This window comes from Quercus lobata, chromosome 7 (assembly GCF_001633185.2).
Source record: "Quercus lobata isolate SW786 chromosome 7, ValleyOak3.0 Primary Assembly, whole genome shotgun sequence".
Classification (NCBI taxonomy): domain Eukaryota; kingdom Viridiplantae; phylum Streptophyta; class Magnoliopsida; order Fagales; family Fagaceae; genus Quercus; species Quercus lobata.
Window position 1 is genome coordinate 10,531,918 of NC_044910.1, and position 15,645 is coordinate 10,547,562.

General features: G+C 32.9%; 3 protein-coding genes across 3 annotated transcripts; 1 reads left to right on the forward strand and 2 right to left on the reverse strand.

The window, feature by feature from the left end:
- The first annotated feature begins 903 nt into the window (after positions 1-903).
- LOC115951552 (TGACG-sequence-specific DNA-binding protein TGA-2.1-like) lies at positions 904-5,440 on the forward strand. Its single transcript, XM_031068734.1, has 3 exons — positions 904-957; positions 3,933-4,181; positions 4,886-5,440. Exons 1-3 carry the CDS (start codon positions 904-906, stop codon positions 5,030-5,032), a joined length of 450 nt encoding a protein of 149 aa, XP_030924594.1. The 3' UTR covers positions 5,033-5,440.
- A 1,237-nt stretch (positions 5,441-6,677) lies between these two features.
- On the reverse strand, positions 6,678-10,591 carry LOC115954257. Its single transcript, XM_031072170.1, has 5 exons — positions 10,329-10,591; positions 9,326-10,168; positions 8,338-9,057; positions 7,986-8,073; positions 6,678-6,955 (listed from the first exon to the last, which is right to left on the reverse strand). The coding sequence occupies exons 1-4, from the start codon at positions 10,491-10,493 to the stop codon at positions 8,008-8,010; spliced, it is 1,794 nt and encodes a 597-aa protein (XP_030928030.1). The 5' UTR covers positions 10,494-10,591; the 3' UTR covers positions 6,678-6,955; positions 7,986-8,007.
- On the reverse strand, positions 10,504-14,480 carry LOC115951553 (disease resistance protein At4g27190-like). Its single transcript, XM_031068735.1, has 4 exons — positions 14,411-14,480; positions 14,140-14,249; positions 10,633-13,171; positions 10,504-10,543 (listed from the first exon to the last, which is right to left on the reverse strand). The coding sequence occupies exons 3-4, from the start codon at positions 13,143-13,145 to the stop codon at positions 10,504-10,506; spliced, it is 2,553 nt and encodes an 850-aa protein (XP_030924595.1). The 5' UTR covers positions 13,146-13,171; positions 14,140-14,249; positions 14,411-14,480.
- Positions 14,481-15,645: the final 1,165 nt, after the last annotated feature.

The following is a 15,645-nucleotide window of genomic DNA, read 5'->3' on the forward strand; positions in this document are numbered from 1 at the left end:
TACTCTAGCAAGAGCATCCGCACAACGATTCGATTGCCGGAACACATGGTTGACTTGAATCTGCTGGAAACTGTTAATAAGCATTCTGCAGTCATCCAAGAGAGGAGAAATCACATCATTAACGTAACCATTTCTGCAGAATATATCCACTATGGATTTGGCATCCATTTCGACTATGAGAGCAGGAATATTCAAATTGCTGCACAACAATAACCCGTCCCTTAAACCCCAAAGCTCAGCCACAAAGCTGTTAGTGATCCCTATGTGCCTTGAAAACCCAGTGATCCAATTCCCATGGCTATCTCGCACTACACCACCACAGCCAGCAAGACTCGGACTACCAGCAGCGCACCCATCAGAATTTAGCTTCATCCAGCCCTCTGGAGGCTTCTCCCAAAAGATTTGAGTATCAGCTATATAGTAAGCTGCTAAAATTTTTTTTTTTTTAAATTTTAATGTGTGGTGTTAGAAAAATAGTATTTTAATGTGTTGATGGTTGTGATTGTTATTTATTATGTTGGATATATTATTTTATTGTGCTGTTTATATTATTTTAATGTGTTGAGTGTTAAATTAAAACTTTTGATGTTGGTTGTATATAAAGTGGAGTGTTAAAATAGAGGGTGAGATGAACTAAAGCCCAGTAAGTAGCATAATTAATGGGATGGGGGAAATGCAAGTTTCATGATAATGAACATTTTACAAAACATGCTATAATTTGACTATAATTTGAGAATTTCCGTTCAATTTCTGCAAAATCAATTTCATTAACAATATGACAAGAGTGAAAGAAATAATGTAGCACCAAGCTTCCCAAAATAAATATGAAAATGCATATTATTCACTGTGAGCTAGAAAAACATCCAATATTATTTTAAAACTAGGAACCTCACCTAAGGTCACATGACAAGGTGCTACAAAGATGGAAATGTCACCAAGACATACCGCCACAAACAGGTTAGAATCCAAACACTCAAGGATTTACCTTTTCACCCCATGGGTAGCAGGGAATGATGCATCACACAGTACCCTATTTGCATGTAGTCTTTTGGTCCTATGGACAACAGCCTCACCCACACACTCAAGAATTTCCTCGTGTCATGCAAAGTGGGAGCCTCCAACCTGGTTTGTCATCACAAAGACAAGATAATCATACATCACAAAGATGAGGTAATCACCAATATCATAGCACAATGGCAAACCCACATCAAAAGCTCATAAATTAAATGCATTTAAAATACACAGTTTACTTTCAAGTAGTTTCATAAAATATTTCAATAACCAAATATCAACAATATTCTCAAAGTCCTTAAAACTATTTCTTGTCTTTTTCATGCCAAATATTCATGCACTTCCCTATATGAAAATATTAAACATGATGCGCTTTTCATATATAATCATATATAGTAGGGTCATAACACAACACTTTTTAGAAAAATATAGTTCCACAAATAATTTAGAATATTGTTGCTAAAGTGTGTGTCTATATATATATATATATATATATAAGGTAAAGTACAATATTTATTGTTGCTAAACTCATATTGTGCCACCTCATCCACCACATTATAAACCATATAATCATTCTTTTTAATATTTATTTTATATTCCTAATTCTTTTTCAAAAAATTTATAAATAAATTATTAATTTTACATATTCATCTTGGGTAGTTAACTTTACATTTAACTTTGTCTTTACAAATTCATCCTGTGCAGTTTTGCACCACATCTTTGGCATCCTTTCTTATTTTTTGTTTTGTTTATTTATTTATTTTAGCAATTTTTACTTTGTTCAACTTTTCATCTTCTTTAACCATTGTTTTCTTAGTTCAATATTTCATCTCCTCCAATCATTGTCTTCTTAAATATTTTTTGATTTGCTTTATAAATTTTTAAATTTTCTCATTTAAATTTTCTTAAATTCTACCGTTTCACTTTGTTCAATCTTTCATCTACTTTCACCCTTCATTTTCCATCTTAAATTTCTTATAAATTTCTTATTACTTTATATCCACCTCCTCCCATGTTCCCTCCAAGTTGTCCACACAAAAAAAAAAAAAAAAAAAAAAAAAAAAAAAAAAAAGGTTCTCTCTCTCTCTCTCTCTCTCTCTCTCTCTCTCTCTCTCTCTCTCTCTCTCTCTCTCTCTCTCTCTCATTTTGTTTATCTTTTAATGAATTTTCTTAATGTTTCAACCACTTTTTTTTTCCACTAACAGTTCTTTTTGTTATTATTGATTTAATTGTCACGTCACATTTGTTTATTTTCCCATAAATTTGTATAGACTTTTATGCATATTTAGGTGTTTTGGTATTCTAATTCCTGATCAGAATTTTTTTTTTTTATCCCATTGGTTTGATTTGATTTGGGTTAATAATTAGTTGTTTTGCAAATTAGAATTTGATTTTTTTAGTTATCCATTTAGATGATAAACTATGAGACATAACTAAGTTTTGTTTATTTTTTAATTCTTTTAGGTGGACAAATTTGTAGTTTTTGTAGAGAAAATACTCTTAATAGTTGTATTAGAAGTACTCAATAGTGCCACTAATGTAGAAAAAAAATAAATGTCAATCAAACAAAAATAATTGTATGAGTGATATATTTTAACTTTTAGTTTTTACAATTGAATTTTTTTTTTGATTATTATTATTATTTTATAACGATGTATATATATATATATATGTATGTATAGAAACTTAATTATGAGATTTTGCTAATAATGATTTATTTGATAATCTTTTTGGGTGGATGAATTTGCAATTTCTACAATTAAAGAAAATAATCTCAATAGATTATTAATAACAAATTGTTTTCCAAATCGGTCCAATTAATATTTGTTAAGTTTTATTAAATTTTTAGATATGTCTTTCGATGTTTTTGGATTGTAGAGTAGACAAATAGGATTTGAGAAAGTTTTTTAAAACTAAAAAGAATAATTTACTCATTATAAAACTTGAAACTTTACCTTTATTGAAAAGTCAAGCATCAACCTCATTATAAAATATATATTTTTGATTATACTTAAAAAAAAAAAAAAAAAAAAGTACCGTAATGAACCTATGAAGGTAATTTTTATTCTAAATCACAAAACCGAATGGGTCACAACACCTATACTTAGATTACATTAAAACAAAAAATTATATTAAAAAACATGTGAAGTAAGAGCATATAAAATTGTTGTAAAATTAAAAAAGTGTCCCAAGCTTTTATATTCTAAATGGAATACCGGATCTCAATAAGAGCATGGAACGTAACACCGGATCTCAAAAAGTGTCCCAAGCTTTTATATTATGGGCATGGACCTTAATAACTACTCACTAGTCCAACAGCGTGATTTGCGGCCTAATGGGCTTCAATTCAAGTGGCATAGCCTTTAATGGGCCTTTTTTAGACTCCTATTTATTAACAAGCAAATCAAACATTGCTCTCTCTGTTTCTCTGTCTCTGGTTCAAAGAACTATTGTATGAGCTAGGGAGCACTGGAACTCTGTTGAGGAAGCCGACCCCCCTAGCTGACGTCATCTGTCTACAGATACCTTTTTTTTGGCTCCGCCCATTTTGTTTTTCCTTGATTGTGTTAACTTGGCGACATGGAAACCTACATGGGTTTATATGTGCATGTTCAAGATATTCAACATGGAAGTAAGGACTATATTATCCACTTTCTTATGTTTCTAGTAACTCTTCTGATTTTCTTATCATTTTGCCATTCTGACTTCAACATTGTCTTTCATCTTCATCATGCATTTTCGGAAAGGATGTATTGTAGATGATGTGACCCAAAAAAAAAAGCACTTTTGGGACATTCTGTTTTAACGTGTCAAAATTAAAATATTTAACACCTTGTTTCTATCTTGGCAGCACTTATTTTTACTTTATTTTTTAAAATTCATTTTGTAACTTTTTTTTGACTGAATTGCCAATGGTGCAGCTTCTTGTAAATCAATTGAAGCCTTTAACTGAGCAACAATTGGTAGGCATCTACAACTTGCAACAGTCATCCCAGCAGGCTGAAGATGCTGTGTCACAAGGCATGGAGGCATTGCAACAATCCCTGGCTGAGACATTGGCCAATGGCTCACCTGGTCCATCAGGATCATCTGGGAATGTGGCAAACTATATGGGTCAAATGGCCATGACCATGGGAAAGCTTGGAACACTTGAGGGTTTCCTTCGCCAGGTAATTTTCTATTATGGTTTGATCCCACTTACTTTTTTCGCAGTATGGTTCATGCACTCATTGCTAGGAAGGAAAGATGATGAAATGAAACTCAATCTTAAAACAAGCTAGATTTGCAGTGGTAGGATAATCCTTACATATGGTGGAAAATTGCTTCTTGGCATTGCTTTAAAATGCTTTAACTACTTTGATATTTTCAGTAAAATAGTAGGAAATCTGTAAGTCTAATTGTTTTGAGGAATGTAAGCCTCGCACAATTATAAAATTTTAATTTATGTTCCTTGTCCATAATTAGCCACTTTGTGTTTCCATAGCATTAGGATTAGTGTTCCCAGATCTCTGCACTTTTCTGAATGATTGAATACTTTGGTATGTTTTCAGGTATTTGGAACATGAGGACTAAACCAAATCTTTCATGTAAATGTTGTATTTGTATATGTTCTTCAAAGCATTATGCATTTAATCTTTCTTGGGAATTTTTATGTGGGAGGGGGGGTGTGTGTTTGTCTGCAAAAAAGAAAAGAGTCTGATTACTTTTCATTAACTTCCTATTATTATTATTATTATTATTATTGTTATTTTTAAATTCTGCAAAATCTGTCCTCTTGCTAGGTGAAGCAAATCAAACATTTAAAAGGCTTAGTGCTAGTTTTGATGCAACTTGTACCTAACTTTGGCTTCTTTCCCTTTTTGAAAATTACCAGGCTGATAATTTGCATCAACAAACACTGCAACAAATGCACCGTATATTGACAACCAGGCAATCAGCTCGTGCGCTTCTTGCAATAAGTGACTATTTCTCTCGTCTTCAAGCCCTCAGTTCCCTCTGGCTTGCGCGGCCACGGGAATGAGAAGCACAAAATTGTCCTGATGAAGTTCTTTTGAAGACTGACTCAACCCATCCTATCAAATGATCATTAAGCATAGAGTTCATAAAGGATCAGTCATATGATTCACCATTCAGTGGATTTGCTGTCGATCTTTAACCCGAAATTCATTTGGGATTGGGTTGTCATGCATTAGTCACATTGATCATCAAATTGAAAGTTGCAGATCTCTTTGTTGTTGATATTGTCTCCATCTGCACTTCTAGTGTCACATATGTTTACCTAGGTTGGTTATTCTCATTTCTTATGTTTAAACTATAGATCCAATAATCTGATTATGTTAGCTGTTTAATAGAACCAGGAAGGAAAATAGGATAGTATTTGTAATGTAGGTTACAGTAATCGATTTGTATACCAGAATCAGATTATATATTGGTGAAGGAGTTCCTTTTATTTTTTGGTGTTTGGATTTTCTTTATTCATATTCAACATGTAAATATGTTGCTGTGCACAATTTTATTGGCAATGATAATTTCGTAGGTTGTTTGTATCGTTTGGCTTTAGTGGAAAGTCATTTTTGTAAGCTGAAATGTGCTGGGAAGTTTGGCTATAGTTGGGTTTCATCAAATTGATTTAATGCTTTCCTGTATAAAGAAATGTACAATAGCTTATGTTACAACTTATAACCACATTCTGTTGGTTTTTTACTCTGGCATAAATGTACAATAGCTTAGTTAGAGAAGAAAAAAGGACTTGTATGTAAATCCTCAATAATACTATTTTCAGTGTGTCAAAAAAAGAAGAAAAAAAGAGCCTAAAAGTCTGGGCATGGAAATATATGAAAGGCATAACCAGGGATGGAGCCAGAACTGAGTTGGGGGGGGGGGGGGTTGATTTTACTATTGGTTGTGCGTGGCGGTTTTAACTTCTGACTCTGCTATTACTTAACTGTTGAGTGTTTTTTTTTTTTTTTTGGGGTAAGAACAGAGTTATTTTTGTTTAGAATTTTTAAAGGATATGATTGTTTATTTTGGATAAAATTGGTTGATTGAACTTAATTTTTTTAGTTTTACTATTAGTAATTTTTGTTATTGAGTTTTTTTTTTTTTTTTTTGGCTTGTTTATTTTGTTTTAGATTTTAAATCTATAATTTTTTTTATGGTCACTAAAATGTGGAAAATGTTAGAGTTACAAACTTTTTATAAATCGTTGAGATAATAAATGGTTATTAGTAGGTAAAAAATTGATATGAGTAGTGGGTCCATATACGAACTAATAAAAATTTGCTATTAAAACAGTTTATAAAAAAATTTGTGAGTATAACATTACTCTTAAAAGAATTAATGATATTGTCTAAAGGGGAGTAAAATGTAATTTTATAAAATAAAATTACTAAAATTAGTACACAATAATATTTTTTTTTTTTTAAAAATTGGGGGGGTTCATTGCCCCCCTAGTCCAACAGTGGCTCTGTCCCTGGGCATGACAGAAAAAAGAAAAGAGAGGAATGTAAAATATTGATCCTATTGAATACAACTTGTTTTTAGTTCAAAGAAACTTAGTAACTATCACATTATCAAGAAGATAAACTAGTATAAGTATGAGTGTATTTACTTGAGCATACGTAGAGCTAATAAACACACAAGTTTTTCAAATCTGGAGTCTTATGGATAAAAGATTGAACATAGACAAAAACAACAAGAGTATTATCACACAATGGTGCTCTCAGAATACATATACAAATAGTATAAGATAGATCCGGCTAGTTATATAACAAAAAGAAAACAATAAAAGGCACAAAAAGAAAACAATATAATGCCCTGTTGGGAATGAGCATAGCTTTAGATGTTCTTCTTATAAGTTTTGTGAATCTGCTTCCTTCTTCATATATCCCAGCGTCATATTCTCTTACTAACTTGAGGTTGAACATCATGTAGTTGATATAACCTGTTGTATAAATGTAATTGAGAAATTAGATTTACAGTGAGTTAAATGAGACTCTTTTCATCACTTTTATACTTCTATATATGATGAGGAAAAGGGAAGCTTAAACTATAATGATTTGATTAGTATACTCTTTTAAAGATTTTAACTTAATTTCTAGAATGTGATGTTTTGTTCTTATGATATAAGTATAAAATTAGAGCAAAATTAACAATATTATGTTATACCAAATATGATTTTTTATATTTTATAGAACTATCATTAAAATACTCTGAAAAAGGGGATAAAGGTCTCAGAGAAGCCAAAACATGAGAATGAAAACTGTTAGCTCACAAGAAGTTAGTGCACAAGTAATTGTCTACTAATTAACAATATATATGTCTTTATTTCGAACAAGATGCATTGGACTCATTGTTCATTAAATACTTTTTTTTGAATGCCAACTGAGTATGGTAAATAGATTGGTTTCATTTGTCCAATAACTTGATAATTAGAGTCAAGTTGCATGGTGATTGTCTTTTTTTGTGTGTGTGTGTGTGTGTGTGTGTGTGTGTGTGTGTAAGTGTGCTGAGGATGGTTAAGAGATTTTAGTAGGTAATAAGTATAAACATAAGGGCAACTGAATAATTTTTGATTGAGTGGATGGTCAGGAGCTTGCTTGCAGACAACTTATATTGTGTTTCGTTGTGATTCTTATTTGAGTCTTAGTTAATGTGCACCACAACACCACCAATGCATTGAGTTATGAAAACATTGGTTAGGAAATCAATGTATTAGTATATTATATTGTAGTAGATCAAAAGAAAGCCACATACCTAGATTTTGAAAATCATTGCAATTGAATCATATATAGAATCACTTTATCATTAAGCCTACATAATACAACTAGTTCTACTTCTAATTAGCATCTTTCTTTCTTAAATAAAAGAAAAGAAAAAGTGATCTTTCTAAACAATGTGTGATTTCTAATTCTACCAAATTGTAGATGATTGTTGACCATGAAATAGTTCTTAAGAAAATGTAACGTGCTCACCTACTGTATGTCTTACCCAGCATCACATATCCTTCTCAATAGTTTCAATTTGCTCTTCTTGCTGTGTCTCATGATTCGTTTGCTTTTCCTATATGAATAAAATATATATGTGATTTAAGTAATCATAATATTTGCTATTGGAAAAATGATTGTTGCTACTATATTTGATCGTAAGTGTAAATTGTGTTTTGCCTTCCTTTATTTATTTTTTCTTTTTAATAAAACTGGGGTCTAATTTTTCTACTAATTAATAAAGGCTTAAAGTATTTGCAAATTATATAGTGCGATGGTTTATACAAAAGAGTTAAAATTCACCCATTAGTGAGATAATTGTGGTGAGAATGTGCCATACCTTTCCTTTGAAGATGTGCTCTATGGTGGCATTCAGCTCTCCCTTCCAATGACACGTTCTTTCTTTTTCCCATGGAAAGGCTTCTTCTTCATCGAATACTCCCTCTAGCTTAGGTGTGTTTAGATTAGATGGAATAAACGTGCTTAAACTACGACAACCAATTACCGTTATTTCCTTCAGCGATGGCCACTTTAAAGCATTGGCTTCAATGCAAAAGCACTTCAGATTTGGTAAGTCACTGAGCAATATTGAGTTCACTTTGTGGAACAGAATATCCTTTTCTTCCTCTTCTTCTTCTGCTTTTGCAAGGATTTCTTCAATTTTTTCACAACAAGTAACTTCAATTTCCTCTAACATGACAAGCAATTTTGCTATGGATGGTGAGAACAAATATGTTAGACTATTGCATTTCTCAACTTTTAAAATTCTCATATTTCCAAAGCCCAAGATCCTTTCTGGACCCTTCTTCCATATGTGCATCAGATTATCTAACCCATATAGAATCAATTTCCTTAACTGATCAAGTACTGGTGCCATGTGATTTTCCTCAACATTTAGTTCCTCAAGTTGAAATAAAACTTCCAGTGAAGGGACATTAATCAATTCAATCGATTTTAGATTCTTTAGGCACTCAATTATATGAGATGGAAAAAAAGACCATATCTCTGGGGGGTTGTCGCTATCACTAACTTTTGAATCCTTCGGCTTACTCAAAGTACCCTACAAAAAATCAAGAACTGATAAACAAGTAAAATAATAATTTCTTTTCAATTATTATTTGTATTTTTTTTATAGAAAAAGATGGTATAAAGTATAAACAGATTAGTGGATGACTAATAAATAGAAAAGCAATCAATGTCTTTTTTTTTATTTGACTCTGTTGAATACATTAAGATTACGGCCAAAAATTGATTGATTGGATATCTTTATGACAATTGGTGACCATAGTCCACCAGGATAAGTGCATAGATCTAGAACTTGTACGTACCTCTTTCTTCATAGAGTAGCTTCTTTGGGATTTATTGATAGTGCCTTGGTTTGACACAGCCATCAAACCATAATTTTTGCCACATGGTACACACTCAAGGCATCGCCAAAGAAAACCAAGGGAGCAAAGTTCTTGCTCATTGGGTCTTGAATCCAATTCCCTATTGATTTTCTTCGACTTTCTTAGGCTCTGAATTTTTGAACCAATTATTTTCAATTTGGGACAATCTCTCAAATAAATCTTCTTAATAGATGACCATTCAAAAGAATAAGCTTTGATACAGAAACTCATCATATTTGGCAGCTTTCGTAGTTTCAAGGAACTAACTCTAGGGAATAGGATGATATCCGTTGCCTCTCCCTCTCCTTCTCCATCTCTTTGAACAATGTTTTCAATTGCGTCACATTCTTCTATCTCAATGCTTTGAAGTTGCACAAGCAGTTTTGCAATAGAAGTTGGGAATAAATATCTTAGACGATGACATTCACTTACTTCAATGGATGTTAGGTTTTGAAAGCCTTGAATTCCTAGTGGAACATTCTTCCACACGTATGTCAACTTAGATAAATCTTGTACCTCTAAAGTTTTCAACTGAGCAAGTATTGTGATTCTTTGGTGATCTTCGTCTACCTTCAGTCCTTCAAGATCAAAAACCACTTCTAGTGAATTAGCTTTCCTCAAATCAAGATTTTCTAAACTCGGTGGCCACAAGATGGTGTTGGATGAGAAGAGTTTATGAGAGATAATGGGTGTTGATTTAGGAAAGGGGCCAGTATGTTGTTGAATGTCTGTCGTCTTGTGCTTTTCAAGATTGGTCACTTCATCAGTGTTGATCCTTCCAACCTGATGAATCCATCAAATTATTATTAGCACCAGCGTTCAACTTTTTTAGTTTTATTAGCATCAAATCCAGGCTAGAACAAAATGTTAAAAAATTGATAAATCAATTTGATAAACATAAACATAAAATATTTTACAGAGAGAGAAAGAGAATCATACATACCTCTTGATTCAAGGATGGTTGGACAAGCTCAACGGGACCCACGCCTATACAAAAGCCAATGAGTCTTGGTAGAGAGCCCAGCTCTATAGACGTTAATTGCGGAAACATAATCTTATCATTTAGTGCCTTCTCATCTTTTCCTTCCTTGTGAAAACATTCTTCCATGTCATCACAATTACCTATTTCTAACTTTTGGAGTTGAACCAAACCTCTCGCTATGGACAATGAAAATACATTTTTCAAATGTTGGCACTCTTCTAGACAGAGAGATTTGAGGTTGCCAAAACAAGCACTATTAAAGGACCTCTTTGGGAATTGGCTATGATATATCTCTTTTAAATTATTCAATTGAAACACTTTCAATGACTCCAGGATAGGGAAGGCAACATGAGGATTCTGATCTGATGTGGCATCCATTACATATTCTACATCATTGCTATCACCAACTTCTAGAACCTTCAAGCATTGAAAACCCTCTTTGTCTAACTCATACACAATGTTTTTTAAACCTTTTATTTCTTTCAACTTTAAAATTTCAGATTTCTTGAAAAGTTGAAGAAGCATCTGACTCTTCGCAATATCACTTACGTCACAACTTGCAAGTCCCAAACTATTTTTAAATAAATGATGATAATAGTCCTCGAAATTATCCACATCAATTACCTCATTATCACCTGAAAATATTTGAAACTTTATTGTTTCATTTTTGAAGGCCAAGTCTTTTGGCAAGACCTTAATATTTGGTATTTGGATTTTTAAAGCCACCAAATAGGACAAAGACATGATTTCAGTAAGGCTTGCGTTTGCTCCCTTTTTCTTTTCTTCCTCTTCCTTGTTCTCTTCTTCCTGGTACTCTTCTTCCTCTTCCATGGGTTTCCACTTCACATATGCTCTTACCATGTAAAACTCTTCTAGGTGAGATAAACTTGATAGGAGATTAGGTGGAATTCGCTCAAGATCATTGCATTCTGTAAATTCTAAGAACTTTAGATAACTAAGATTTCTCATTTCTCCTGGCAGCTCCTTGATTTTAGAACCCAAAAAGCTAAGAATTTCTAGCTTCCTAAGTTCTCCAATTGCTGATGCATCTGTTATCTCACAATTAACAAATTGCAGGGTCCGAAGGTTTTGAAGGACATTGATTGATTGTGGTAATGATGGAAAGGACATACCAAACAGAGACAAAACCTTTAAACCTTTCATCCCTTTAAATAGATTGGGTGGGAGCGTTTGCAAAGTGTCAATCTCAAATGCTAGCTGCAAAAGCTCAAGTTTAGGACACTCCAAGCCATCGGGATGCCTTTTCAATTCTACGGTTACAAGTGAAATTGCAGTAGAACGCTCGCATGAATCTTTCTCTGGCCATTCTTCCATATTTTCATTACATCGTACAAGAAAACCTTGATTTTCTGCAATTGATATTGCAACATCCCGTACAACATCATGCATTTTCACAAATTGTTCTCCTACCTCACTATCCAACAGTAGAAATGATCTTTTGAGATTCTTAACTATTGCATGGACTCTATTTCTTGCTTCTGCAACAGTATCAATCTTTGCAAACAACCTTTGTCCCACCCCATACCTCACTAAAAGTTCAATGAGAATATCATAATCTTCCGGAAATAAACAACATAACAAAAAGCATGACTTGGCTTCATCACTTTTTAAGTAACCATAACTAAGCTCTATGCTGGAATACACCTTTGAATCAAGACCGGGAATATTTTTTGGGATAGCATTTTTAAGCTGTTGAAGTGCAGCACTCCACTCAAACTCGCTTTTGTTTTCTAGAGCTCTTCCAACAGTTACAATAGCAACAGGTAGACCTCCACATTCCTCTGCAACCTCTTTTGCTATTGGGTGTAGATTGGGAGTATCGATACAATTACCTGCCATCCTCCTGAAAAGATTCCATGCTTCTTCTTCAAATAAAACTTTGATTGGAAAAATCTTCTGAGTTTTCATCTGAGTGCAGGCTTCTTCACTTCGTGATGTCAACAAGATTTTGCATCTATTGTGTTCACCTCCACAAGGAATTCCAACAGCCTCTAAATCAAGTGCATCCCACACGTCATCCAATATTACAAGAACACTCTTACTATCCATTGATAGCCTATTATTTAATCGTTCTGCTCTCACAAGTGGATTCTCTTCAACGAGTTGCAGACCTAGCATCTCCGCAATTTGAACTTGAATCTTTCTCAAGTCTTGATTCTGGGACACCACCACCATCACAACTTCATCAAATAACTTATCATCTTTTGCTCTTTTCGCTACCTCTTTTGCCATTGTTGTTTTCCCTATCCCCCCCATACCGCATATGGCAATCATATTGACCTCGTCAGCTCTTAGTGCCTCTAAAACTTCTCTCCTCATTTTTGTTCTTGACTCAAAATCCATAATACCTTCTATGGATGAAGATCCTACTCCCAGCGAAGGTGGAGGAGAGGACACTTCACTAAATTGTCCATCGTTTAGTAGTACATCAATTTCCAGAGTCTTCTTCTTAGCTTTCCTACTCAAGGAATAACGTGGACGCCAACCATCTAAGCCCTTCTTATTTGCTTCGGCATCTTCATCAAGGATGTTGCGTGCCTTTTCTACCCACCTCTCAACCACAGGTAAGATTACCTGTCCGTTCCTTTTTGCTGCGTCAATTTTTAATTGCACCCCATCTATCATGGCACGAAGGTTCCCAATTCGATCTTCAAGATTCTTGATGTTGCTATTGTACTGAAACAGATAGCCACAATGCTTTTTGATTGGGTCCACAAAGTATCCTCCTATGGTTACTATAACTGAAACAACATCCATTTCTTTGCTTTATTCTTCTGGATTCTCTGTAAAAAAAGAAGAAATTTAAAGATCTAACTTTCATTTATTCAAAACCAAAAAGACGAAATTTTAAGTATTATGACTTCCATTTATGCAAAACCAAGTCAGAAGTGATGGTTGCACTGAAGTGGACCTACTGATTAGACAGTTTTAGCGCTGCAATTATCACCGAAGTTTTTAGAATGGTGTTCTTTAATCCAATAAACTTGTGATAAGTAAGTTGGTGCTACGTGCATTTAGAATTTTGTGAACAAAAAAGTTGGGTGTACAACAAAAATACTAGCATCATCCCTACGCAGGCTTTACTTCTTCTTTTCTTTTTCTTTTTTTCTCTTTATTTTTTATGTCAAAAGTTTTCATTCATCCCAATTCAGGTTTAAGCATTTGCCAATCACCGAAATAGATAGGAGTGTGAATATTAATTGTTTTTATTTTTCTAGATTTTTATTTTATTTTTGCTTAATCATTGGTAACAAAGCGTCCTTGTGCTCAGAGGATTTATTTTTTAAGCTTTCCAGTGAGCTTTACGTGATTAATTTTTTCGATTTTTTTTTTTTCCTGTTTAAAACTAATTAATATTAGTCATTTTACCAAATTCTAATTTTTCGGTGTAATCTATGGCGGAGCCAGAGATTTATCTTTGGGACGCCATATATATATATTTGTGTATGAAATGTAAAATAGTAATGTACAATATGTGCTCTAAACAAAAGTGTATTTAATTAAAATTAAACAATCATGAGACAAGATTGACAAAACGATTTAATATCTTTAATCAACTATGAAATGTTAATATAGTAGTATACACTGTATATTTTAATCAACTAATCAAGTACATTTATAATTTATAATGCCATTAGGTATATTATATATTAATTATTATAATAATAAATAATATATTATAAAGAATATAAAAAAAGAAAGCAAATGAAAAGTAAAGTAAAAAAATCAAAAGAAAGCAAATGCAAAGTACCTGGGAAAGAGTTAAAAACAAGGGATCAGCCGGTTAGCTAGGGAAAAAAAGCACTGCATAGTCCGGGGATGAAGGGCCCACAGAAGTTTCAATATTTTACCCTTTCTTGTCTAGTTTAGTCACACAGTACAAAACTTTTACTTTTTATATTGTAAACAAACTACAACAGCATCAATGGGAGGAAAATGGAAAGAACTGAAAAGGAAAAAAGAAAAAGAAAAAAAAGAAGGCAAGTGCCAAGTTGCCAACGGAGACAGAGAGAGAGAGTCACCTGTGTGAGGCAAAATGTTTCTGCAACTGTATGGGGGGCTAGGTGGTGCGGCACATCAACAAAGCTTCCGACTTTTCAATTTTTCTGCTGCTGTGGTACAAGTAAGCCTTAGATGTGTTGTGATGAAAATTAGAATTTTTTTCCCTTTTATTTGTTGAGTTAATTGTTAAAATACCTATATGTTCATTTTAAAGATGCTGAAAGTTTAATTATTGTAATTTGTTGACATATGTATTTATGGATTGTATTTTATTTAAATGAAAATTATGTTTATTTTTAGACTTTCTAAAATATGTATATTATCATATATGGGGGCAAAATGACAAGGTTATTTAAAAATTTTCAAATTATTTAGGATATTTCCCAAATTTTTTTTTAATTTTTTTCAAAAATTTTGGGATCACCAAGGCCCCCCCCCCCCCCTCAGCCCTCAAGTGGCTTCGGCACTGAGTGTAATGCTATTTGAACATTCCCTAATTGGCTAATTTTGACTAATTCTAATTTGAGGGGTTGTGTGTAGTATTGGGTGTGGACCGCGTGGTGGTTCACGGTGATCTTTCTTGACAATGCGTAGTGATTTTTATTAGGTGATGATTTTTTTTTCTTTTGATGAATATCAGGATTTTTTTTTCTTAATATTTTTCAGAAGTTATTTATATTTTTAATAGGTTTAGGCTTTTAAACGGAAGAACCAAATTACAATGAATGTAAACTTTATGGATAACTCAAAAAAAGAAAAAAAAAATTAAATGTCAAAAATGAAAATTGACCTAAACTTATACAGTGTAATTTGGATTTTAGTCTTTTATTATCATTGAAAGATACCTACACCAGACACATGATTGAAGAGGCAGGTGGATCCGTGGATGTGTGGCAGTAAATTTAAGGGAGTAATGCTAGGACCACATGAAATGGTACATCATTTGTCACAACTCTAAACAACTTGCCACGTGATGAGTAGTTACAAAAATTGTGCTATTTTATGTGGTTCTAGCATTATTCGTAAAAAGGAGAGTGTAATAATTAAATCCCCTCCTATCCATTATAAATTTGTTTAATTTTTTTATTTTTATAGGATGCAAATACCTTTTTATAGATGTTAGGCTTCAAGTTAAAATTGATGTAACTTTTGATAATGTTACATCACTTAATATTTTGGATAAAACTTAGGTATAATGCCTTAGTTAGGTGCATACACTAGGTTCTCCAATTGAATGCAAACATTTGGTTGTTTT